At 52.4% G+C, this 24599-nt stretch overlaps 1 protein-coding gene across 1 annotated transcript in view; it reads right to left on the bottom strand.

Annotated features, from left to right (window-relative positions):
* The window catches only part of LOC110496810 (ephrin type-A receptor 7), a 255051-nt gene that overhangs the window by 31379 nt on the left and 199073 nt on the right, over positions 1-24599 (bottom strand). Inside the window, exons 6-10 of the mRNA XM_036952654.1 lie at positions 18085-18209; positions 16777-16999; positions 16319-16427; positions 10959-11014; positions 8997-9122 (exon numbers count right to left, since the gene is read on the bottom strand). Of these exons, the coding sequence (XP_036808549.1) occupies positions 8997-9122; positions 10959-11014; positions 16319-16427; positions 16777-16999; positions 18085-18209 (639 nt within the window). The remainder of the gene's footprint in view (positions 1-8996; positions 9123-10958; positions 11015-16318; positions 16428-16776; positions 17000-18084; positions 18210-24599) is intronic.

The following is a 24599-nucleotide window of genomic DNA, read 5'->3' as shown; positions in this document are numbered from 1 at the left end:
AACCAATCAAAGGAATCATACTTACAATACTGGAAAAACGAAACAAAATCCCAAAGCCGACTAAATTGCTATCTGACCCTAAACAGAGAATATGAATTGGCTGATTATCTCTACTCTGTCAGAGATACGAAGCAGAGACAGATCCTTACCAAGTACAGGCTGAGTGACCACCGATTGGCAATAGAAACCGGCAGACATAAAAAGACATGGCTACCCAAAGAGGAGCGTGTATGTGGTCACTGCATGACAGGGGAGGTAGAGACAGAGATGCACTTTCTCCTTTACTGTGATAAATATTCCTCACAAAGAGATTCATTATTCACAGAAATGACTACATATATTCCACATTTTTACAAATTGAACCCAGAGGAAAAACTAAGAATACTCATGGGCGAAGGAGCAATGGCTCCTCTTGCAGCCAAATATGTATTTTCCTGCCATAGCCTGAGGGACACTGAATAATAACATCTGCATAGTAAACAGTAACTTACTTATTATTACTATTATTGTTATTACTATAATTATTAATGTTTACTGTAGACTGTTACCATTTTATTGTATTTATTTTTTTATTATTATTTACTACCATTTTATATTATTATTTGCTATCATTTACAATTTTGTTACAATGTATATTGTATACATTGTTGCTTTGGCAATATTGACACAATGTTTTTCATGCCAATAAAGCAGCTTGAATTTGAATTTGAATTTGAGAGAGCGGAGGAGTGAGAGAGAGCAGAGGAGCGAGAGAGAGAGAGAGAGCAGAGGAGCGAGAGAGAGAGAGAGCGGAGGAGCGAGAGAGAGAGAGAGGAGGAGCAAGAGAGAGAGCGGAGGAGCGAGAGAGAGAGAGCGGAGGAGCGAGAGAGAGCGGAGGAGCGAGAGAGAGAGAGAGAAAGGAGGAGCGAGAGAGAGAGAGAGAGCGGAGGAGCGAGAGAGAGAGAGCGGAGGAGCGAGAGAGAGAGAGAGCGGAGGAGCGAGAGAGAGAGAGAGCGGAGGAGCGAGAGAGAGAGAGAGAGAGAGCGGAGGAGCGAGAGAGAGAGAGAGAGCGGAGGAGCGAGAGAGAGAGAGCGGAGGAGCGAGAGAGAGAGAGCGGAGGAGCGAGAGAGAGAGAACGGAGGAGCGAGAGAGAGAGAGCGGAGGAGCGAGAGAGAGAGAACGGAGGAGCGAGAGAGAGAGCGGAGGAGCGAGAGAGAGAGAGCGGAGGAGCGAGAGAGAGAGAGCGGAGGAGCGAGAGAGAGAGAGCGGAGGAGCGAGAGAGAGAGAGCGGAGGAGCGAGAGAGAGAGAGCGGAGGAGAGAGAGAGAGAGAGAGAGCGGAGGAGCGAGAGAGAGAGAGAGCGGAGGAGCGAGAGAGAGAGAGAGGAGGAGCGAGAGAGAGCGAGAGAGAGAGAGAGGAGGAGCGAGAGAGAGCGAGAGAGAGAGAGCGGAGGAGCGAGAGAGAGCGAGAGAGAGAGAGCGGAGGAGTGAGAGAGAGCAGAGGAGCGAGAGAGAGAGAGAGCAGAGGAGCGAGAGAGAGAGAGCGGAGGAGCGAGAGAGAGAGAGAGGAGGAGCAAGAGAGAGAGCGGAGGAGCGAGAGAGAGAGAGCGGAGGAGCGAGAGAGAGCGGAGGATCGAGAGAGAGAGAGAGAGAAAGGAGGAGCGAGAGAGAGAGAGAGAGCGGAGGAGCGAGAGAGAGAGAGCGGAGGAGCGAGAGAGAGAGAGAGCGGAGGAGCGAGAGAGAGAGAGAGAGCGGAGGAGCGAGAGAGAGAGAGAGAGCGGAGGAGCGAGAGAGAGAGAGCGGAGGAGCGAGAGAGAGAGAACGGAGGAGCGAGAGAGAGAGAACGGAGGAGCGAGAGAGAGAGCGGAGGAGCGAGAGAGAGAGAGCGGAGGAGCGAGAGAGAGAGAGCGGAGGAGCGAGAGAGAGAGAGCGGAGGAGCGAGAGAGAGAGAGCGGAGGAGCGAGAGAGAGAGAGCGGAGGAGCGAGAGAGAGCGGAGGAGCGAGAGAGAGAGCGGAGGAGCGAGAGAGAGAGCGGAGGAGCGAAAGCGAGAGCGGAGGAGCGAGAGAGAGCGGAGGAGCGAGAGAGAGAGCGGAAGAGCGAGAGAGAGAGCGGAGGAGCGAGAGAGAGAGCGGAGGAGCGAGAGAGAGAGAGAGAGCGGAGGAGCGAGAGAGCGGAGGAACGAGAGAGAGAGCGGAGGAGCGAGAGAGAGAGAGCGGAGGAGCGAGCGAGAGAGAGAGCGGAGGAGCGAGAGAGAGAGAGAGCGGAGGAGCGAGAGAGAGCGGAGGAGCGAGAGAGAGAGCGGAGGAGCGAGAGAGAGAGCGGAGGAGCGAGAGAGAGAGCGGAGGAGCGAGAGAGAGAGCGGAGGAGCGAGAGAGAGAGCGGAGGAGCGAGAGAGAGAGCGGAGGAGCGAGAGAGAGACCGGAGGAGACAAAGACAGGGCAAACAGAGAGGAGTGAAAATTGGCAAAGAAAAAGACAGAAGCACAAAGAAAGAGAATATGAGAGTATATGAAAGCCAAAGCACTGTCTCAGCGAGAGAGAGAGAGCGGAGGAGCGAGAGAGAGAGAGAGCGGAGGAGCGAGAGAGAGAGAGAGAGCGGAGGAGCGAGAGAGAGAGAGAGAGAGAGCGGAGGAGCGAGAGAGAGAGAGCGGAGGAGCGAGAGAGAGAGAGCGGAGGAGCGAGAGAGAGAGAACGGAGGAGCGAGAGAGAGAGAGAGCGGAGGAGCGAGAGAGAGAGAGAGAGCGGAGGAGCGAGAGAGAGAGAGCGGAGGAGCGAGAGAGAGAGAGCGGAGGAGCGAGAGAGAGAGAGCGGAGGAGCGAGAGAGAGAGAACGGAGGAGCGAGAGAGAGAGAGAGCGGAGGAGCGAGAGAGAGAGAGAGAGCGGAGGAGCGAGAGAGAGAGAGAGAGAGAGCGGAGGAGCGAGAGAGAGAGAGCGGAGGAGCGAGAGAGAGAGAACGGAGGAGCGAGAGAGAGAGAACGGAGGAGCGAGAGAGAGAGAACGGAGGAGCGAGAGAGAGAGCGGAGGAGCGAGAGAGAGAGCGGAGGAGCGAGAGAGAGAGCGGAGGAGCGAGAGAGAGAGAGCGGAGGAGCGAGAGAGAGAGCGGAGGAGCGAGAGAGAGAGAGCGGAGGAGCGAGAGAGAGAGAGCGGAGGAGCGAGAGAGAGAGAGAGCGGAGGAGCGAGAGAGAGCGGAGGAGCGAGAGAGAGCGGAGGAGCGAGAGAGAGCGGAGGATCGAGAGAGAGAGCGGAGGAGCGAGAGAGAGAGCGGAGGAGCGAGAGAGAGAGCGGAGGAGCGAGAGAGAGAGCGGAGGAGCGAGAGAGAGAGCGGAAGAGCGAGAGAGAGAGCGGAGGAGCGAGAGAGAGCGAGAGAGCGGAGGAGCGAGAGAGAGCGAGAGAGCGGAGGAGCGAGAGAGAGAGAGCGGAGGAGCGAGAGAGAGAGAGCGGAGGAGCGAGAGAGAGAGAGCGGAGGAGCGAGAGAGAGCGGAGGAGCGAGAGAGAGCGGAGGAGCGAGAGAGAGCGGAGGAGCGAGAGAGAGCGGAGGAGCGAGAGAGAGAGCGGAGGAGCGAGAGAGAGAGCGGAGGAGCGAGAGAGAGAGCGGAAGAGCGAGAGAGAGAGCGGAGGAGCGAGAGAGAGAGCGGAGGAGCGAGAGAGAGAGAGCGGAGGAGCGAGAGAGAGCGGAGGAACGAGAGAGAGAGCGGAGGAGCGAGAGAGAGAGCGGAGGAGCGAGAGAGAGCGGAGGAGCGAGAGAGAGAGCGGAGGAGCGAGAGAGAGAGCGGAGGAGCGAGAGAGAGAGCGGAGGAGCGAGAGAGAGAGCGGAGGAGCGAGAGAGAGAGCGGAGGAGCGAGAGAGAGAGCGGAGGAGCGAGAGAGAGAGAGCGGAGGAGCGAGAGAGAGAGAGAGCGGAGGAGCGAGAGAGAGAGCGGAGGAGCGAGAGAGAGAGCGGAGGAGCGAGAGAGAGAGCGGAGGAGCGAGAGAGAGAGCGGAAGAGCGAGAGAGAGAGCGGAAGAGCGAGAGAGAGAGCGGAGGAGCGAGAGAGAGAGAGCGGAGGAGCGAGAGAGAGCGGAGGAACGAGAGAGAGAGCGGAGGAGCGAGAGAGAGAGCGGAGGAGCGAGAGAGAGCGGAGGAGCGAGAGAGAGAGCGGAGGAGCGAGAGAGAGAGCGGAGGAGCGAGAGAGAGAGCGGAGGAGCGAGAGAGAGAGCGGAGGAGCGAGAGAGAGACCGGAGGAGCGAGAGAGAGAGAGCGGAGGAGCGAGAGAGAGAGCGGAGGAGCGAGAGAGAGAGCGGAGGAGCGAGAGAGAGAGAGAGAGCGGAGGAGCGAGAGAGAGAGAGAGAGAGAGAGAGCGGAGGAGCGAGAGAGAGAGAGCGGAGGAGCGAGAGAGAGAGCGGAGGAGCGAGAGAGAGAGAGCGGAAGAGCGAGAGAGAGCGGAGGAGCGAGAGAGAGAGCGGAGGAGCGAGAGAGAGAGCGGAGGAGAGAGAGAGAGCGGAGGAGAGAGAGAGAGCGGAGGAGCGAGAGAGAGCGGAGGAACGAGAGAGAGAGAGCGGAGGAGCGAGAGAGAGAGAACGGAGGAGCGAGAGAGCGGAGGAGCGAGAGAGAGAGCGGAGGAGCGAGAGAGAGAGAGAGAGAGCGGAGGAGCGAGAGAGAGAGAGCGGAGGAGCGAGAGAGAGAGAACGGAGGAGCGAGAGAGAGAGAACGGAGGAGCGAGAGAGAGAGCGGAGGAGCGAGAGAGAGAGCGGAGGAGCGAGAGAGAGAGCGGAGGAGCGAGAGAGAGAGAGCGGAGGAGCGAGAGAGAGAGCGGAGGAGCGAGAGAGAGAGAGCGGAGGAGCGAGAGAGAGAGAGCGGAGGAGCGAGAGAGAGAGAGAGCGGAGGAGCGAGAGAGAGCGGAGGAGCGAGAGAGAGCGGAGGATCGAGAGAGAGAGCGGAGGAGCGAGAGAGAGAGCGGAGGAGCGAGAGAGAGAGCGGAGGAGCGAGAGAGAGAGCGGAAGAGCGAGAGAGAGAGCGGAGGAGCGAGAGAGAGCGAGAGAGCGGAGGAGCGAGAGAGAGAGAGCGGAGGAGCGAGAGAGAGAGAGCGGAGGAGCGAGAGAGAGAGAGCGGAGGAGCGAGAGAGAGAGAGCGGAGGAGCGAGAGAGAGAGAGAGCGGAGGAGCGAGAGAGAGCGGAGGAGCGAGAGAGAGCGGAGGAGCGAGAGAGAGCGGAGGAGCGAGAGAGAGCGGAGGAGCGAGAGAGAGAGCGGAGGAGCGAGAGAGAGAGCGGAGGAGCGAGAGAGAGAGCGGAGGAGCGAGAGAGAGAGCGGAAGAGCGAGAGAGAGAGCGGAGGAGCGAGAGAGAGAGCGGAGGAGCGAGAGAGAGAGAGCGGAGGAGCGAGAGAGAGCGGAGGAACGAGAGAGAGAGCGGAGGAGCGAGAGAGAGAGCGGAGGAGCGAGAGAGAGCGGAGGAGCGAGAGAGAGAGCGGAGGAGCGAGAGAGAGAGCGGAGGAGCGAGAGAGAGAGCGGAGGAGCGAGAGAGAGAGCGGAGGAGCGAGAGAGAGAGCGGAGGAGCGAGAGAGAGAGAGCGGAGGAGCGAGAGAGAGAGCGGAGGAGCGAGAGAGAGAGCGGAGGAGCGAGAGAGAGAGCGGAGGAGCGAGAGAGAGAGCGGAGGAGCGAGAGAGAGAGCGGAAGAGCGAGAGAGAGAGCGGAAGAGCGAGAGAGAGAGCGGAGGAGCGAGAGAGAGAGAGCGGAGGAGCGAGAGAGAGCGGAGGAACGAGAGAGAGAGCGGAGGAGCGAGAGAGAGAGCGGAGGAGCGAGAGAGAGCGGAGGAGCGAGAGAGAGAGCGGAGGAGCGAGAGAGAGAGCGGAGGAGCGAGAGAGAGAGCGGAGGAGCGAGAGAGAGAGCGGAGGAGCGAGAGAGAGAGCGGAGGAGCGAGAGAGAGACCGGAGGAGCGAGAGAGAGACCGGAGGAGCGAGAGAGAGAGAGCGGAGGAGCGAGAGAGAGAGCGGAGGAGCGAGAGAGAGAGCGGAGGAGCGAGAGAGAGAGAGAGAGCGGAGGAGCGAGAGAGAGAGAGAGAGAGAGAGAGCGGAGGAGCGAGAGAGAGAGAGCGGAGGAGCGAGAGAGAGAGCGGAGGAGCGAGAGAGAGAGAGCGGAAGAGCGAGAGAGAGCGGAGGAGCGAGAGAGAGAGCGGAGGAGCGAGAGAGAGAGCGGAGGAGAGAGAGAGAGCGGAGGAGCGAGAGAGAGCGGAGGAACGAGAGAGAGAGCGGAGGAGCGAGAGAGAGAGAGCGGAGGAGCGAGAGAGAGCGGAGGAGCGAGAGAGAGAGAGAGCAGAGGAGCGAGAGAGAGAGAGCGGAGGAGCGAGAGAGAGAGAGAGCGGAGGAGCGAGAGAGAGAGCGGAGGAGCGAGAGAGAGAGCGGAGGAGCGAGAGAGAGAGCGGAGGAGCGAGAGAGAGAGCGGAGGAGCGAGAGAGAGAGCGGAGGAGCGAGAGAGAGACCGGAGGAGCGAGAGAGAGAGAGCGGAGGAGCGAGAGAGAGAGAGCGGAGGAGCGAGAGAGAGAGAGCGGAGGAGCGAGAGAGAGAGCGGAGGAGCGAGAGAGAGAGAGCGGAGGAGCGAGAGAGCGGAGGAGCGAGAGAGAGAGAGCGGAGGAGCGAGAGAGAGCGGAGTAGAGAGAGAGAGCGGAGGAGAGAGAGAGAGAGCGGAGGAGAGAGAGAGAGAGCGGAGGAGAGAGAGAGAGAGCGGAGGAGAGAGAGAGAGAGCGGAGGAGCGAGAGAGAGAGCGGAGGAGCGAGAGAGAGAGCGGAGGAGCGAGAGAGAGAGCGGAGGAGCGAGAGAGAGAGAGAGAGCGGAGGAGCGAGAGAGAGAGAGAGAGAGAGAGAGAGAGAGCGGAGGAGCGAGAGAGAGAGAGAGCGGAGTAGCGAGAGAGAGAGAGAGAGCGGAGGAGCGAGAGAGAGAGAGAGAGCGGAGGAGCGAGAGAGAGAGAGCGGAGGAGCGAGAGAGAGAGAGAGCGGAGGAGCGAGAGAGAGAGAGAGCGGAGGAGCGAGAGAGAGAGAGAGTGGAGGAGCGAGAGAGAGCGGAGGAGCGAGAGAGAGAGAGAGCGGAGGAGCGAGAGAGAGAGAGCGGAGGAGCGAGAGAGAGAGAGCGGAGGAGCGAGAGAGAGAGAGAGAGGGGAGGAGCGAGAGAGAGAGGGTGCGGAGGAGCGAGAGAGAGAGAGAGAGAGGGGAGGAGCGAGAGAGAGAGAGAGAGGGGAGGAGCGAGAGAGAGAGAGGGGAGGAGCGAGAGAGAGAGAGGGGAGGAGCGAGAGAGAGAGGGGAGGAGCGAGAGAGGGAGGAGCGAGAGAGAGCAGAGGAGCGAGAGAGAGAGAGCGGAGGAGCGAGAGAGAGAGCGGAGGAGCGAGAGAGAGAGAGCGGAAGAGCGAGAGAGAGCGGAGGAGCGAGAGAGAGAGCGGAGGAGCGAGAGAGAGAGCGGAGGAGAGAGAGAGAGCGGAGGAGCGAGAGAGAGCGGAGGAACGAGAGAGAGAGCGGAGGAGCGAGAGAGAGAGAGCGGAGGAGCGAGAGAGAGCGGAGGAGCGAGAGAGAGAGAGAGCAGAGGAGCGAGAGAGAGAGAGCGGAGGAGCGAGAGAGAGAGAGAGCGGAGGAGCGAGAGAGAGAGCGGAGGAGCGAGAGAGAGAGCGGAGGAGCGAGAGAGAGAGCGGAGGAGCGAGAGAGAGAGCGGAGGAGCGAGAGAGAGAGCGGAGGAGCGAGAGAGAGACCGGAGGAGCGAGAGAGAGAGAGCGGAGGAGCGAGAGAGAGAGAGCGGAGGAGCGAGAGAGAGAGAGCGGAGGAGCGAGAGAGAGAGCGGAGGAGCGAGAGAGAGAGAGAGAGAGCGGAGGAGCGAGAGAGCGGAGGAGCGAGAGAGAGAGAGCGGAGGAGCGAGAGAGAGAGAGCGGAGGAGCGAGAGAGAGCGGAGGAGAGAGAGAGAGCGGAGGAGAGAGAGAGAGAGCGGAGGAGAGAGAGAGAGAGCGGAGGAGAGAGAGAGAGAGCGGAGGAGAGAGAGAGAGAGCGGAGGAGCGAGAGAGAGAGCGGAGGAGCGAGAGAGAGAGCGGAGGAGCGAGAGAGAGAGCGGAGGAGCGAGAGAGAGAGAGAGAGCGGAGGAGCGAGAGAGAGAGAGAGAGAGAGAGAGAGAGCGGAGGAGCGAGAGAGAGAGAGAGCGGAGTAGCGAGAGAGAGAGAGAGAGCGGAGGAGCGAGAGAGAGAGAGAGAGCGGAGGAGCGAGAGAGAGAGAGAGAGCGGAGGAGCGAGAGAGAGAGAGAGCGGAGGAGCGAGAGAGAGAGAGAGCGGAGGAGCGAGAGAGAGAGAGAGTGGAGGAGCGAGAGAGAGCGGAGGAGCGAGAGAGAGAGAGAGCGGAGGAGCGAGAGAGAGAGAGCGGAGGAGCGAGAGAGAGAGAGCGGAGGAGCGAGAGAGAGAGAGAGAGGGGAGGAGCGAGAGAGAGAGGGTGCGGAGGAGCGAGAGAGAGAGAGAGAGAGGGGAGGAGCGAGAGAGAGAGAGAGAGGGGAGGAGCGAGAGAGAGAGAGGGGAGGAGCGAGAGAGAGAGAGGGGAGGAGCGAGAGAGAGAGGGGAGGAGCGAGAGAGGGAGGAGCGAGAGAGAGCAGAGGAGCGAGAGAGAGCGGAGGAGTGAGAGAGCGGAGGAGCGAGAGAGCGGAGGAGCGAGGAGCGAGAGCGAGCGGAGGAGTGAGTGAGCGGAGGAGCGAGAGAGCGGAGGAGCGAGAGAGCGGAGGAGCGAGAGAGCGGAGGAGCGAGAGAGCGAGAGAGAGAGAGCGGGAGAGCGAGAGAGAGAGAGCGGGAGAGCGAGAGAGAGAGAGCGGAGGAGCGAGAGAGAGCGGAGGAGCGAGAGAGAGCGGAGGAGCGAGAGAGAGAGCGGAGGAGAGCGAGCGAGAGAGAGAGAGAGAGAAAGAAAGAGCGGGGGGAGAGACAGAAAAGGAGACAAAGACAGGGCAAACAGAGAGGAGGTAAAATTGGCAAAGAAAAAGACAGAAGCACAAAGAAAGAGAATATGAGAGTATATGAAAGCCAAAGCACTGTCTCAGTACCTGTGTGCACGATTCTCTCTATTTTGATGCTGGAGTTGTCGAGCTCTTTGGCAAAGGCGAGGACAGCCTGCACCAGGTCCTCACACGTCTCTGGGTCTATGTAGGTCCTCCGGGTCGGGATCTTAACTGTGGGACACAGACGGTCACATAATATTACGACCTGCACAATCTACCGCAACACCACAGAATCACAAATCCATATTCAACACTACTAAGGCACGTGAAATAGATCACGACATGAGTGGGAATTCGTAGCAGAGTAGCTCGGCTTAAAGGGTTCCTGTCTTAGACTTCAGAACCCTTCAGAAAAAACGAATAATTTTCACTAGAAACTAGGGTCGGGAATAATTGGCAGGAAATGCTGAGGTAAATGCCTTTGAGTGTGTCACTTTGTTAGGAGAGTTTATTTCACAAAAAGCAACCTAAAAACTCTACCTGCATCAAAGGAGGTGATATTCGGTCCCTATCCCACATGTATCTGTGAACTCACACTAAATGTCTGTCCTGTGAACTCACACTAAATGTCTGTCCTGTGAACTCACACTAAATGTCTGTCCTGTGAACTCACACTAAATGTCTGTCCTGTGAACTCACACTAAATGTCTGTCCTGTGAACTCACACTAAATGTCTGTTCTGTGAACTCTTGCCTTCTAACCTGTCCTCCATTGTGAATGTTCCGGGCCATCCCAGAAGCCTTTGGGGCCAGACTGGTTCTGAAATGTGATTACAACTCTAAATCGACCAGGTCTCGACTCACTGTCTCATAACGGCTTATTGATCACACACACACACAGACACACAGACACACACAGACTCACACAAAAAAAGTCTGATTGCAGAGCAAATGAAAGCCTCTCCATTCCAGCTGGCCTGTGTTGAGTGGAAGGATCGAAGAGCCTCTTTTTTCCCGAGCAGTGGGTTCCTTAACCACACAAAACAATAGCTCAGCGGAGGAGTTATTACTTTTATTTAAAGTAGGCCAGCACCAGTCTTGATTCATTTCTGCTCTCGCTCCTTCTCTCTCTCTGCTTGGGCTTTTTGTGAGGTTGATTTGTTTCACGGTTAACCGTGTCTTTGCCACAAGCGATTGAGGGGAAATGAATGGATCTTAAGACTGCATGACTGCACAAGAAACACACACACACAAAGAGATGTACGTAGACCCACCAAAAGGGGAGGAAACGGCTTCATGTCATTCACACAGCACAGTCTGTGGGCAGCAATAGGGGCACCCCAGAGATTGAATAAGTAGCGTTTTCAACGGGGAGGTGGGGGAAGTGTGTATGTGTATGGTTGTGTGTGTGTGTGTGTCTGTGTTTACACGTTTTAAGTGTGCGCAGATGTCTGTCCGCATTTGTGCCCGTCTCAGAAAGTGTGTGAGTGTGTGTGAGCTCGTCAGCTGCTGGCGTGTCCTTATTTGAGCAGATTTCATTCCCAGCCACATGGCTGCAGCTCATTATTCACCAAGCGTACACACGCACACACACACGCATACAAGCACAGACACCTGCTCACAGACAGACACGCCACATAGCGTGTGCGCACACACACACACACACGAAAAATGTCAAACAGCCCACAATCGGTGAAACAAAGTCCTTCAAAATGGTTGGTGGAAAAACAGACATGGGAAACATTCAAATCCTTCCTAGTCAGGGGACAGCAAATCATCTGGCTGGCCCGCTCCGTATCCTTATTTCTCCTTCGTTGTCTTTGTTCCAGCTATCAATTCCCTTCTCTCCATCCCCCCCTCATCCTCATCCTCCTCCCTATTTATTTAAATCTCTCTCCATCACATTCCGCCTCGCACACCATCCAACGGACTGTAACAGTGTGCTCAGTGTATCCTAAGCACGCACATGGAATTAAGTATTAATGGCCATGCACAAGTTAATACTTCACACACACACAGAGAGAGAGAGAGACAGAGAGGGAGTGTGTGTGTCGCCACAGTTACTCACATTGGAAGTAGAGCTCTTCGTCTCCCTCTTGACTGGCCTTGCTGTATCTACACTGTCTGCAGAGAGGGAACAAACAGAGATATAAAACATCACTAGCTATATAAAAAAATAAATAGATGATACAAGTCTTCAATTCCTCTTAAAATGAGAACAATAGGTTTCTGAACCTCAGTGAATTGGAACTTGGATCACTGTTGTTCAGTGGAACTGGCTGGACAAAACTCACTTCTGAAACCGGGCACCTCCTGTGGAAATCAAACCTGCACATGGGCGTACCTTCATAACTCACACACACTTCTGCATAAATACCCCCCAACCCATAACACACACACTCTTCCAACTGTTCTAATGAGCTGTACACACTTCCTCTCACATAGCTCATCCTGTGCCTCCACAGAGTAGTAGTACAGAGTGGCTGTCTAATTGGTGGCGCTTTCCAACTGGAGAGAGAGAGAGAGAGTTCAGAGCCTTGCTCTTAATGTCTCACTCTGGTGGTCTTAAGAACTGAATGGGGACAGCCAGAGCCAGGCATTCTGATTGGCCACCGTGCACATGGGAATTGAGATGAGGACAAGAGGCCTTGATGAAGTGCTACAATTCATTACAGGTCGTGAAGAAGCATTCAGCGATTGAGTGGTCTCTAATTCACAACCAGTTTGAAACAAAAGAAAGGCACAGGGTCAAACAGAGCTAAAGGTTAATTTGTGCATAAACATATAAAACACAGGAGGCTGGTGAGGGGAGCACGTCTCATAATAGTGGCTGGAATGAAGTGAATGGAATGGCATGTTTGATACCATTCCAGCCATTACTACGAGCTCATCCTCCCCATTCACCAGCCGCCTGTGGTGTACAATATACAAGAGGAGTGTGAGTGCGCGTTATTGTTTTTGTGTGATCGCAACTGTGCATTAGTGTCTGCTGTGTGAATGCATGTCCGTGTATGTGCGTGTGCGTCTGGCTGTCTGCCGTGTGTGTGTGTGTGTGTGTGTGCTTGTTAATGCGTGCGTCTGTTCATGTGTGCATGCGCTGTCTGTGTGCGTGTCCTTGTTTGTGTCTGTTCATGTGTGTTAATGCGCACGTCAAGCCATATCACCAGTGCATGCACACACGGTGCGATGGGAAAGACAGGTTTGGAGGGGATGCTGACACACACACACAGACCTTAAACTGCAGGACGAGAGAGAGGAGTGGGGAAGAATAAGACAACCAGCCTTTAGGGACAATCTGTCAGGGCCAACCAGCAGACACATGCAGAGAGAGAGAGAGAGAGAGAGAGAGAGAGAGGGCAAGAGCGCAAAGGGCATACTACAGCCTGGTACCATTTCAGCCCCTAGCCCCTATACCTGCCGCTTTCACAGGTCTGAAAGCATGGACAGGTGTAAGCTCCACCTAGCCCTACACCATAATGCATCAACCGTCATCTGTGAAATCCAAAATGGGCAGACGGATCCGAATGGAACCAGGCCCAAGGACATAAAGAAATAAATGTAAACCTTTATTTATTTAACCTTTATTTGGACAGGGAGTCAATGCCGAGACCCAGGTCTCTTCTCCAGATGACCCCTGTTAAGCACCCCAATACACATCAACATAGCATACACCTTAAAGTACACGCACAAGGAGTCACTGTTCCATCATCTCTCTGTCTCGACAGGGGCGTTGGAGTTGGACTGGGTCAGGCAGGAAAAGAATGAGGGAGAAAGTGTGGAGGAATATTACCCAAAATAAAGGGTCAAGGGGAGAAAGGAAAGAGGGAGGAGCAGGGGAGAGGGGAGGGAGGAGTGCAGACATGCCTGTACCTGGCGGTTGACAGCTGCGTGTAGGGAGAAAGAGGAGGAAGAGGAGGAGGAGGAAGAGTGGAGAAGGAGGTGGAGAGCAGCACCACGCTAGTAGGAGCTATGTTGGAGGAGCTGGACGAGAGACTGCTGGGTAGAAGAGAAGAAGGGCAGGGGGGGGCGGGGCTAAATCACAACCTCTCTCCTCATTGGCTACAGGACAGGTGGTGTGCCCCAATTCTCTGAAATGGCTTCCTTTCCGTTTGACGTCATAGGACAGCCTGGATGTAAACCAGAAGGTATGCATGGTGCTTTCACCCAGAGTCGAGATACACCAAAGAATTCGGCAAACTATTTTAGTTCGAATTTATCTCTTCCAGTGAGTAGCACATTCGACTACTATGTAGTGTGCCAACATTAGGGCCAAACTCTGTAGAGGAGACCATTTTAGAGTATTGGGATTCACCTTGTGATGAGCATAGAGAGCCTCACATGTACGGACATAAAAGACTACGAGGGGAGCTAGGCCGAGGGAGTGAGGGGAGGAAGTGAGAAAAACAAAAAGGGGAAATCGAAAGGAGAGTAGCGGAGCACAGGGGGCAGATCCAAAATGGAGTAGGTTGCTGCCCATTGGAGGAGAACACTGATTGGAAAGCCCTGGTGTGTACCAGGCGTGCAGCAAGTGTGACAAGGGACTGAGCCTCTTTCGCTCACTCTTTATTTCCGTCTCATCCACCCCTCCTATGATTGGGTCACAGTCCACGCACATACGCAATGGCCTTCCACCTACACCGTTTCCTTCCTACTATATTTATTTCTCTCCCTCTATCCCCCTCTCCGCTGACCGCGTGACCAACAGTGTCTGTCCGGAGGCAGCAGAGGGTAAACAATCAGTGCTCTGACCAGCCAAGCTTGAACTTCCTGGAGAGATTAGGAGCTGCTGCCGCTGCCCTGTAACCTTGGCACTGTCAAACTCTGTCAAGCAGGAATGAAATGTGTGTGTTGCATCTGTCTGTTCATATAAACTAAAGTAGGAAAGGGACTTTCTATACGCAGTGTGGCAATCACTATGTACTATGTCAGTGTCAGCATGTGCATGGCTATAACAATGCCTCCCTCTCACGCTATGTGTGTGTTCCAGTAATGTGTCCGTAAGAGGGGGGGGGGGGGGGGGGGGGGTGGGGGGAAGAGGGACAGGACAGATGGGTGAGATTCATATACGTACCATATAACCTCCAGGCAAAACACATCTAGCCGACCCCAGACACAATTTCAAACTGCCTGATCTGACAGGGGCATTTCATTCAAGTGGAGATAATCTGACTGTGTGTGTGTGTGTGTGTGTGTGTGTGTGTGTGTGTGTGTGTGTGTGTGTGTGTGTGTGTGTGTGTGTGTGTGTACGTGTACACGCGCGTGCCCCTAAGTGAGCAGATCATCTGTAATTGTAGCCCTGCGGTGACATCGGAGGTCAGCCATATTTGCAAACATGAAAGCATGGTAATTGAGGCATCAACCCACCTGCCTGCGTCTGAGGACGAGAAGAGCCGGCTAATAGCCATGTTCTCATAGACTGATGAACGACGCAAGCATTCTGGGATGAGCAGTTTCCAATACATCCATTCTCAATGAAGGTCAATTGGTTCACACTGGTAGGGATTCTGGTCATGGGGGCGTGTCTGCAGGATTGGGTCCGTGTGTATGGGTCAATAAGTTACAGTATGTATCTGAGCGGGTGTGTGTGGGGTCCATTAGCCGTTTAAAGCATGTCGGTGTGAAGGTGTAATTGGCCAGTGTGTGCAACATATCCTTTTGTGCGCGCGCGGGTATGGGTGAGTGTGTGTGTACATGGGTGAGTGTGCGACCGCGCGCGTGCATGGGTGAGTGTGCGACCGCGCGCGTGCATGGGTGAGTGTACGTGCGTGTGTATGGGTGAGTGTGCGTGCGTGTGCATGGGTGGGTGAGTGTGCGCGCGCGTGCATGGGTGGGTGAGTGTGCGCGCGCGTGCATGGGTGAGTGTGCGCGCGCGTGCATGGGTGAGTGTGTGTGCGCGTGCATGGGTGAGTGTGTGAACGAGTGTGTATGGGTGAGTGTGTGCGCAATAAGCGTGTGTGTGATCGACAGTTCCTGTGCGTCCTCAGCATATTGTGTTGGTGTGAATGAATGAATGAATGAATGAATGAATGAATGGAAGCTATTTCACACTCCATCTAATCCCATCTCCCAGATTAATGTGGAGCAGGAGAAAAATGGAAGAAAATAGAGGGTTTGTAAAGTTGGACATCTCTTCTACACAAAGATACTGGGTGATAAGTCAGCGACTGAGTGTGTACACTGCTGTGTGTGTGTGTGTGTCATATGTTACTATCTTAGACTAACATTCTAATTGCCTCCATATTAGATGCACTGACTGTGATAGGCTCTGTACAAGAGTGTGTGTGTGTCATATGTTACTATCTTAGACTAACATTCGAATTGCCTCCAAATTAGATGCACGGACTGTGATGGGCTCTGTACAAGAGTGTCGGCCAAATGGGTCAAACGCAAATGTAAGATCTGATTGCGGCCGTTCGTGTGTGTGTGTGTGTATATATATAATTGTGTGTGTCTGATTGGGAGTGTGTGTGTGTGTGTGTGTGTGTGTGTGTGTGTGTATAATTGTGTGTGTCTGCGTGGGAGTGTGGAGTCGGAATGCCAACACGCTGGAGCATGTGTGATGGAGTGTGTGAGAGCGCGGGGGAGTGTGTGTGGGCGTGTGAGTTGGGATTTCTATAGACGTAGACAGATGTCAAAGTGCACAGAGCTGAAATGGCAGAGAACCACCTTCCATCTCTCCACTCAACTGAATAAAACACACAGGACTTCTGTGCACACAATGCCTATTTTGGCAAAACTTCTTGGCAACAACATGGAGATGCCCTTAAGTTGTGTAGTTGCTACTCTGGTAACCATAGTGAAAGTACTCAATTGTGCATAACTGTAAATAATGTACACAAAACTATGGTGGAATGACAAAAGTAAGATCACAAGCCAAACAGGATGAGTCTAATTTAAATCCTGGAAACGATACAACCATTTAGCATGGCTGCCCCAGCATTGCCAATCTAAAGAGCCTTGCTAATGCTCTATATTACAGTGGCTCTGAGCTGAGCTGATTGAACATGCATTAAAGCTCTTCTCATTGTGATTACATGCTTTGAGGCAGAGTGCTTCTCCTCATTGGATTATTGTAATCAGGATTATGATGGAGTGGCATGAGCCGTGACTGAGTGTGTGTGTGTGTGTTTAGGAGTGTGCGTGCTTATTGTGTGCGTGCCCCATTATGGGTGTACCTTCTTCAGATGTAATTGTTTGTGTGTGTGCGTGCACGTTGTGTATATCTGAATGTGTGTGCATGTGTTGTGTGTGTATTACTGTGTGTGGTGTCTATCTGTTTGAGCATGTGCTGTATGTGTGTGTTCGTGCATATTGTCTGTGTATCTGTAGGAGTGTGTGTATTCATGCCTATTGTCTGTCTCTCTGTCTCTCCCTGTGTGTGTGTGTGTGTGTGTGTGTGTGTGTGTGTGTGTGTGTGTGTGTGTGTACCTTCTCCAGAGGAGCAGGCCCACTCCCATAGAGAGCAGCATGATGAGGGCGGCCACAGACACCACCACGATGATGATTACTGGGTTCTGCTCACTGGACGCCAGCGCCACTGTGGATTGGAACGGACACACATACATTGTTTAAGAGCAGGCAGACGGGTGAACACACACACATACATAAAGATGACACAGATGACAATAAAGTGACACCCTATCACAGAGCAAAAAGAAGAGACATTTCACAGCTTGATTTCTAAATCCTGGAGCCTTGCATGTACCCCCCCCCCCCCCTCCACACACACACACACACACACACACACACACACACACACCTCAGTCTTTAGAAAACAGGAGGCCTCTGTGTGGGCTGTCTGGACGCCCACACGGCCCTATCCCAAGCTGCCTCGCGGCGATGGAACGAGATAGCGAGGAAAATGAGGGAGAAACGGGCACACTCACGTTCGCCAAGCGTCTGCAGCTCCAGGGGAGCGCTGTAGCCTCCGTAGTCGATGGGAGAGGGGGAGGAGGAAGAGGAGGAGGCGGCGGCGGAGAGGAGGGAGGAGGGGGCCGGGGTGGAGAAAGGGCGGATGAGGAAGACGTAGGTGGTGCCAGGCTTGAGGTTGTTGACGCTGATGCGGGTGGCGGCCGTCTTGACCGTTGAGTAGCTCTTGTCCTTCTGTTCCTGAAGGAGGGAGGAGAGAGAGTGGCCGGAAAGAACGTTTGAAAGGCGTTTTGTCGAAACATGGCTACGCTAAAACTACAAGAGCACCAAGCGGGTATACTCTGTTGTTTTTTTACGTGGTCCTCCGGAGCTCAGTTGCCGCTTGCAACGGCAGGACAGTGCGTTTGATTCCGGGGACCACCCGTATGTAAAATGTACGCGCGCATGACTGCAAACGGTGTTCGGATACAACGACATATATTATTATATTATAATGAACACTTTCGACTGTTCCCTTTCCCGTCACTGGGTTGATTCTGAGTGGTGCCTATTGCGTGTCATAAGATCCCTCAGAGAGCGTTGGGCTGGTAACCGAGAGGACGCTGGTTCGCATACCCGAGCCGACAAGGTGAAAGATCGGTCGATGTGCAAGCCACTTAATCCTAATTTGCTCCAGGGGCGCCGTACTAGATTGGCTGATAATATGGAAAACAATACAAGCAGACTCATGTGATTCAAAACAATTGACTCTAAAAGGTTAAAGGCTGTGAGACGACGTGCATAAAACCTTCAGAATCAAAGCAAAGAAACAACCCTAGGATCTGCATGCGTATCTGAATGTATGTTTAGGTGTGTGTGTGTGTGTGTGTCGTTTGCTTGTCGTCACGTGGTAATGAGTATTTGGAGGTGCGTGCTCTTTAACGCGGTCGTACTTGTCCATGAATTAACATGGCATGGAGAGAACAGAGAGAGAGAGAGATTGACAGTCGTACTGAGTGTCCCCGTGGAGACTGCAAATAGGCGACATTGACAGAGATGAACGTGATGGACGGACGACGCGCCAAGAGTGGGATGCGACGAGGGGGACCGAGAGAAGTGTTGAAAGAGGGAGTGCGCCTCGTGACGATTTGAGAGTATAGTTGAGAGGGAGTGCGACGGAGTAGTTGAGTGTGGGAAGTTTTATTTAAGAGTGAATGTGACAGAGTGGATTTGAGATTAAATGTAACGCGACGGAGTTGACCGAATGTGACGGAGTTGACAGTTGTAAACAGGACGGAGTGGACCGTATATGGCGGAGTGACTGAGTTTAAAGCTTCTTTAGTTACCTTTTCGTAGTACTTGATCTCGTACTCGGTGCTGCTGCTGTTGGGGTAGCTGGGCTCCCTCCACACCAGGGTGAGGCTGCGCTGCTCAATCTTCTCCGCACGCAACTCACTCACCAGAGAGGGCGCTATCGAGAGGGCGGGCCAAAAGAGAGAGGGAATCATGTGAGAAAAAGAGAGAAGGCGAAGAGAGGGTGAAAGGGAGAAAATAAAATAAATAATGAAATGTATTTATCAAAGTTCTTTCTGGGACGACTTCATCCAAGTCATAAAAGTTTCATGATGTTAGCGCTGAGCGGGTCTCCATACAGTATTCATTGATGGCTGGAGGGTGGGCGGAGATGTTCTCTCCCTATCAGACTCAGTCCCGGTCAGAACTTTTGTTTCGGACTCAATAATATCCAGTAGATGTGTTGAATGAACATTGACCATGAACAGTGTAAAAACATTTCCACATTCTTCCACATACTTCCTTGACCACATGACCTGAAGTGACCAGGAAACCATCCCTTGTTACCACTGATGCTCCGAAAGCTCCGCCCACTCGTCAAGCTAGAATTAAGAGGTCATTAACGAGGTAATGCAAAATTAGCTGACACTCAAACCTCAAAAGGAACACTTAAGCGCAGCTCATTGTCAGTCAACGACCAGTACGGTTGAAGCCTTTTGTCATTACCACAATTAACATATTGCTAATGAGCAGCAAATAGTCAGTAAACATTCATGATATTTTCATTGCTAGGTATTTTCCGTCCATCTGCCGAGTCATGTTTCAATTTGTGCAATTCTCCCTTTCTTTCTAAACCTCTTTCCCTCTCTCCCATGTCAATTCTGATTAGTCCAAATTTCTCTCCTCAATCGTGCTTCTTTCACTCCTAATCTCTTTCGAGACCTCTGGTCACCCCCCGCACACACACACACACACACACTCTGATTTTACAACTGCCTTTCTATCAAATACATACGAGCACACGCGCACGCGCACACACACATACACATCCACCCACACCCCGTGTGACCCCGGCCCTCAGTCTCCCTCTCAGTGGGACCGGTGTTGAAGTCGTTTTGAGGCGAGGATCAAAGCCAGAGCCGACCTTGTCTTTCGGAGTATCCCTCATATTGGCCCGTGTCTTACTGGCAGCTAATGAGGGCTGCACACAGCCTGTATGAGCCTGTTCAATTACAGCCACAGGCAGCAACTCAATGATGAGACAATAGAGCGAAATGGACTGGTCAAAGACAAAGAAATCCTATGAGTGTTTGTGTGTATTTGTACTGCGTGTGTGTGTGTGTGGGGGGGGGGGGGGGGGGGGGGGGGGGGGGGGGGGGGGGGGGATCTATCTCCACCTACTCTCATCTCAGTAAAAGGCAGAGGTCTATACCCAGAAGCGCCTCAAAATTCTCGATACACGCGGGAAACCGTTGAGCCTGAAAAACCCAGCAGCGTTGCGGTTCCTGACACAAACCGGTGCGCCTGGCACCTACTACCGTACCCCGTTCAATCTTCTGTCTTGTCCATTCACCCTCTGAACGGCACACATACACAAGCCATGTCTCAAATGTCTCCTCCCCTTCATCTACACTGATTGAAGTGGATTTAACAAGGGACATCAATAAGGGATCATAGCTTTCACCTGGTCAGTCTGTCATGGAAAGAGCAAGTGTTCCTAATGTTATGTACACTCAGTGTATACCGCACTGTAAACAAACATATACACAATATGGTGACACACACACACAAGCATAGGCAGGCACACAGACCGCTACTGGCAGAATCAGACGCATGGACACACAGGCAAGCTCACACATCCCACGTGAAATACGTCGACAGTGTCAGCGAAGAGAGAGTAACAGGCGCCACTAATTCAGCAGCGAGTGCTGAATTAGATACACTAAGAACACCGTGTCAACTTGCTCTACCGTCTACAACTCCGGGCCATTGTTTGCCATTCCTTTGTGATTAATTATGCATGGGACAAACTGCTCCAAGACTCCGGCTCAAATGAGTCCGGCTCACAGCGGTAACGCCATCTGACAGAATCCTCTCTGCGGACACGTAGCCAAACCCGGTGGTAGTCCAGGCTTGTATTGAGTTTGGAAAACACTAACACACTCCAAGGGAGAACATTTCAACCCGACACACCCTGGTAGTGTAGTTGCAAGAACAGAAATATAGTGTGTGAAGAAAACCCACACACACTTGGAAAAGACAGGGGTTTAGTTACACAGACCAACGTAGTAATACGTTACCCAAACCCGCAAAATATTCCATCTCGGACCGGCGCGCACACACACACACAGAACCCCCTCACACACCTAGACACACACACAGAACCCCCTCACACACCTAGACACACCTAGACACACACTAATATCTAGTTTCCCCATCCGGTCTGAAAGCAGCTGGTGTGTGTTCATTGGGCTGACCCCTGTCTGAACGAAAGGAAATGGATGCTGAGAGGAGACTGAATTGGCCGCGGCAGACCAAGCCTAATTTCCACAGGCATTAGACCGGAGGTTACGACCTTACAGGGCTCCACTGTAATACAGGACCAGACCCCGTGGCTAACCAGACAGCTTTAACAGTCTCCCCCCCATCATAGATAGCTTCCACAGAATGACATGGAGGGAAAGACGGACGTATTTGACACAAACAGATCCAATCCCTTTCATTTCGGAATCCAAGATGTTTTAATGGTGAGGAAGGCATTGAAACTACGTGGTCTGATGGCTCAGTTCTGGCATGTGTCTATGCAGGTGGTGTACAGGCACAAACACGGCGTCTGATTCATAGGCAGTTGCACCTGCCTACCATCTGTCTGCCACCAACAAAGTTGCAGTATGAAGAGACAAGATAAAGTAAAAGACAGCTATGTGACAGGCAGGTAGATTGGCACAAAATGGCCCCCGCCTCCACAGTTGGATTCTATCCTCACGCAGCCAACCAAGGTGAGGTATAAATATATGCTACATTGTGCAGACAAAAGAAGATGTGGTGGCGGCGGTGGCTCTATTGCAGGTAATGAATACAATTTGGCACAAAATGGCCTCTGTGTTCCACAGCTGCACATGCCGTCCGCTGCTTCTCGCTATCACCGAAGACAGGCAGTGGAGCTGTAGTCCCTCAGGACCACCACAGAGAATGAGTGTGTGTGAACATCTCTCCCTCTCTCTCTCTCTCTCTCTCCATCCATCTCTCTGTCTCTTTTTTCTGTTCTCCCCTGCAGCCCTGTTTATGCATCTGCAATGAATAAATCCATCTTACCATGCAGAGGTTTCTTTGTTCTACTCGTCTCTCTCTCTCGTGTGTGTGTGTGTGTGTGTGTGTGTGTGTGTGTGTGTGTGTGTGTGTGTGTGTGTGTATACATCCAAAAAAAGACGAGTGATTGAGCCAACATGTATCAGCCAATCATGTCAGAGAAGTTAACAGGCTGTAAAGTACAAGTGTACAGCATTACTCCAAACATCTACAAGCTGGGTTAAAGCTGACTTGGGGAGGAAAGGAGACAAGTTTAGTGCTACAGAAGCACCCCACATCTCTGGAGTGCCTCTATGTGTGTTTATGTGTCTCCCTGAGTCTTGGCATAGCTAAATGAACTCAGAACAATACCATTATAAACACTACGATACTCTGGGACAGAAATACATATTTGGGGTGATGGTAGAAAATTTTTTAAATGTTTCTGAGATCATCTGAATGCCACTACATTGTGTGTGTGTGTGCGCGCGCGTGTGTATACCCACCAGTAAAGTGTGTCAATTCCCCTACATAAAGTATGCATCTCTGTGACAGTCACCAAATCCAACGCAACCTTTTAAAAATCATTCAACACACAAATAAGCCCCAGCCATCAAAAACAAAAAAGCCCACTCCCTTCAATCAGAATCCGTGTGAGCCACAAAGACAGACCCGCGATAATGACGTTGTGTTGTGGCCCAGCATCACCTCCCAGGGCTCACTATCTGGCAGTGGCCCCCGCTTTTAATCTGGGTCTATCAGCCGGCCCAGCGGTGGAGCGCTATCTGGCAGGATGTTCCCCGCTCCCTGTGTAATCTGCCCTATCAGTATTCTGTCTGTCTGCACGCACCGTGCCGGGCCGAGATAAAAACCTCACAATTACACCAGCGCACCAGCTACCCAAAATAGGAAGGGGTATAAAGAGAGGGAGGTAGGAGGAGAGGGGCGGACGGATCGAGTCAGAGGCAGGTATTATTGCTGGCCATTATCATTCATATGAACCGCTGTCTGTGTGCGTGTGTGTGAGAGTGACATACGTTCTGAGAGAAAACACACACACGACAGAGGATTCTGCAATTTGTGACGAGAGTGGGAGAGAAGGGTGAAGGAGGGGAGAATTGACACCTGACACCTGCCACAGATACATTTTCATCTAAAGTCCACGATTATAGACTGTGGGGGCTCGGTGTGTGTGTGTCTGCGTGTGTTTGTGTGTCTGCGTGTATCTGTGTTTGCATGTGTGTGTGCGCTGATAGCACCTCAGTGTGTGATAGAGAGAACCAGAGGAGGGTGACAGAGTGATTACATGTGCCAGCCTGTGGGTGGATGGATGGATGGATGGGTGAGCAAGAGCCAGAAAGTGAATTAACGAGAGAGGCACATGATTGAATTATGAAGTCAACTTAGTCCCCCCCCATCCCCCACAGTTCTATAGACCACATTCATCCGAAATACACATTCCCCAAATCATTCTCAAATGTTTGGGTCTCAAACCAGATTGTCAGTAAGTGGTTTGGACGGACTAGCTCCTGAATAGCCGAATAAGCTCAGTCTGTCAGTAACTATCCTCTTCCTGTGATTTTTGGATGGGCAAATTCTTCTGTCTTCTTCCATAACCCGTGACGGTTGCTGTAAGCCAGGCAGACTGTGGCGGGGCTCACATCCACACATACTGGGAGAGGCAGACCTGTCACCGCGGTTTGGCAGAGGAGACGGAGAGAGCTCAACACAGCCTGACAGAACACCCAGTCAGGGGGAAATGCCACACACACACACACACACACACACACACACACACACAAGCCCATGCACATACACGTGTGTACACAGACACCCAAATAGACATAAGCAAGCCCACACACTCACACAAATAAACAGCAAACAGAGGCAATGAATTTACAGGGAGTGCAGAGTGAAGTTTGAGGGTATAAAGTGCTGATGACTGCTTAAAGAGCATGAGAAACACTGTCACACAGAGATGGATGCGCATACTGTGTATCACAAACACACTCTGCATGTGCACACACTCACACACATGCACAAATGACCGTGGGGATATGTAGGCTAAATGGGAGGTGTATGTGTGTTCCATTTGTGCTGTATTAGACGTCAGTGGGTGTGAGCTAACTGATGAGAGGATGCTGTGTGTTAGGCCTGTCACTGTTGTGTCTGACAGACCAGCAGGAGGGTGACAGACAGTTGAGCTCATCAACAAACCACCCGAGACACACACACACCCTTAATGGAACACTGGTCACTTTAATAATATTTCCATACGGTCTATCCTACGTATTCTTCAGATGTACTACATATTCTATCCATAATGTCTATACATCACACACACATACATATATACAGTGCCTTGCGAAAGTATGCCGCCCCCTTGAACTTTGCGACCTTTTGCCACATTTCAGGCTTCAAATATAAAGATATAAAAATGTATTTTTTTGTGAAGAATCAACAACAAGTGGGACACAATCATGAAGTGGTACAACATTTATTGGATATTTCAAACTTTTTTAACAAATCAAAAACTGAAAAATTGGGCGTGCAAAATTATTCAGCCCCCTTAAGTTAATACTTTGTAGCGCCACCTTTTGCTGCGATTACAGCTGTAAGTCGCTTGGGGTATGTCTCTATCAGTTTTGCACATCGAGAGACTGACATTTTTTCCCATTCCTCCTTGCAAAACAGCTCGAGCTCAGTGAGGTTGGATGGAGAGCATTTGTGAACAGCAGTTTTCAGTTCTTTCCACAGATTCTCGATTGGATTCAGGTCTGGACTTTGACTTGGCCATTCTAACACCTGGATATGTTTATTTTTGAACCATTCCATTGTAGATTTTGCTTTATGTTTTGGATCATTGTCTTGTTGGAAGACAAATCTCCGTCCCAGTCTCAGGTCTTTTGCAGACTCCATCAGGTTTTCTTCCAGAATGGTCCTGTATTTGGCTCCATCCATCTTCCCATCAATTTTAACCATCTTCCCTGTCCCTGCTGAAGAAAAGCAGGCCCAAACCATGATGCTGCCACCACCATGTTTGACAGTGGGGATGGTGTGTTCAGGGTGATGAGCTGTGTTGCTTTTACGCCAAACATAACGTTTTGCATTGTTGCCAAAAAGTTCAATTTTGGTTTCATCTGACCAGAGCACCTTCTTCCACATGTTTGGTGTGTCTCCCAGGTGGCTTGTGGCAAACTTTAAACGTCACTTTTTATGGATATCTTTAAGAAATGGCTTTCTTCTTGCCACTCTTCCATAAAGGCCAGATTTGTGTAAT

The sequence above is a fragment of the Oncorhynchus mykiss genome, chromosome 18 (assembly GCF_013265735.2).
Source record: "Oncorhynchus mykiss isolate Arlee chromosome 18, USDA_OmykA_1.1, whole genome shotgun sequence".
NCBI lineage: Eukaryota > Metazoa > Chordata > Actinopteri > Salmoniformes > Salmonidae > Oncorhynchus > Oncorhynchus mykiss.
This window is presented reverse-complemented; position numbering and strand designations above follow the sequence as displayed.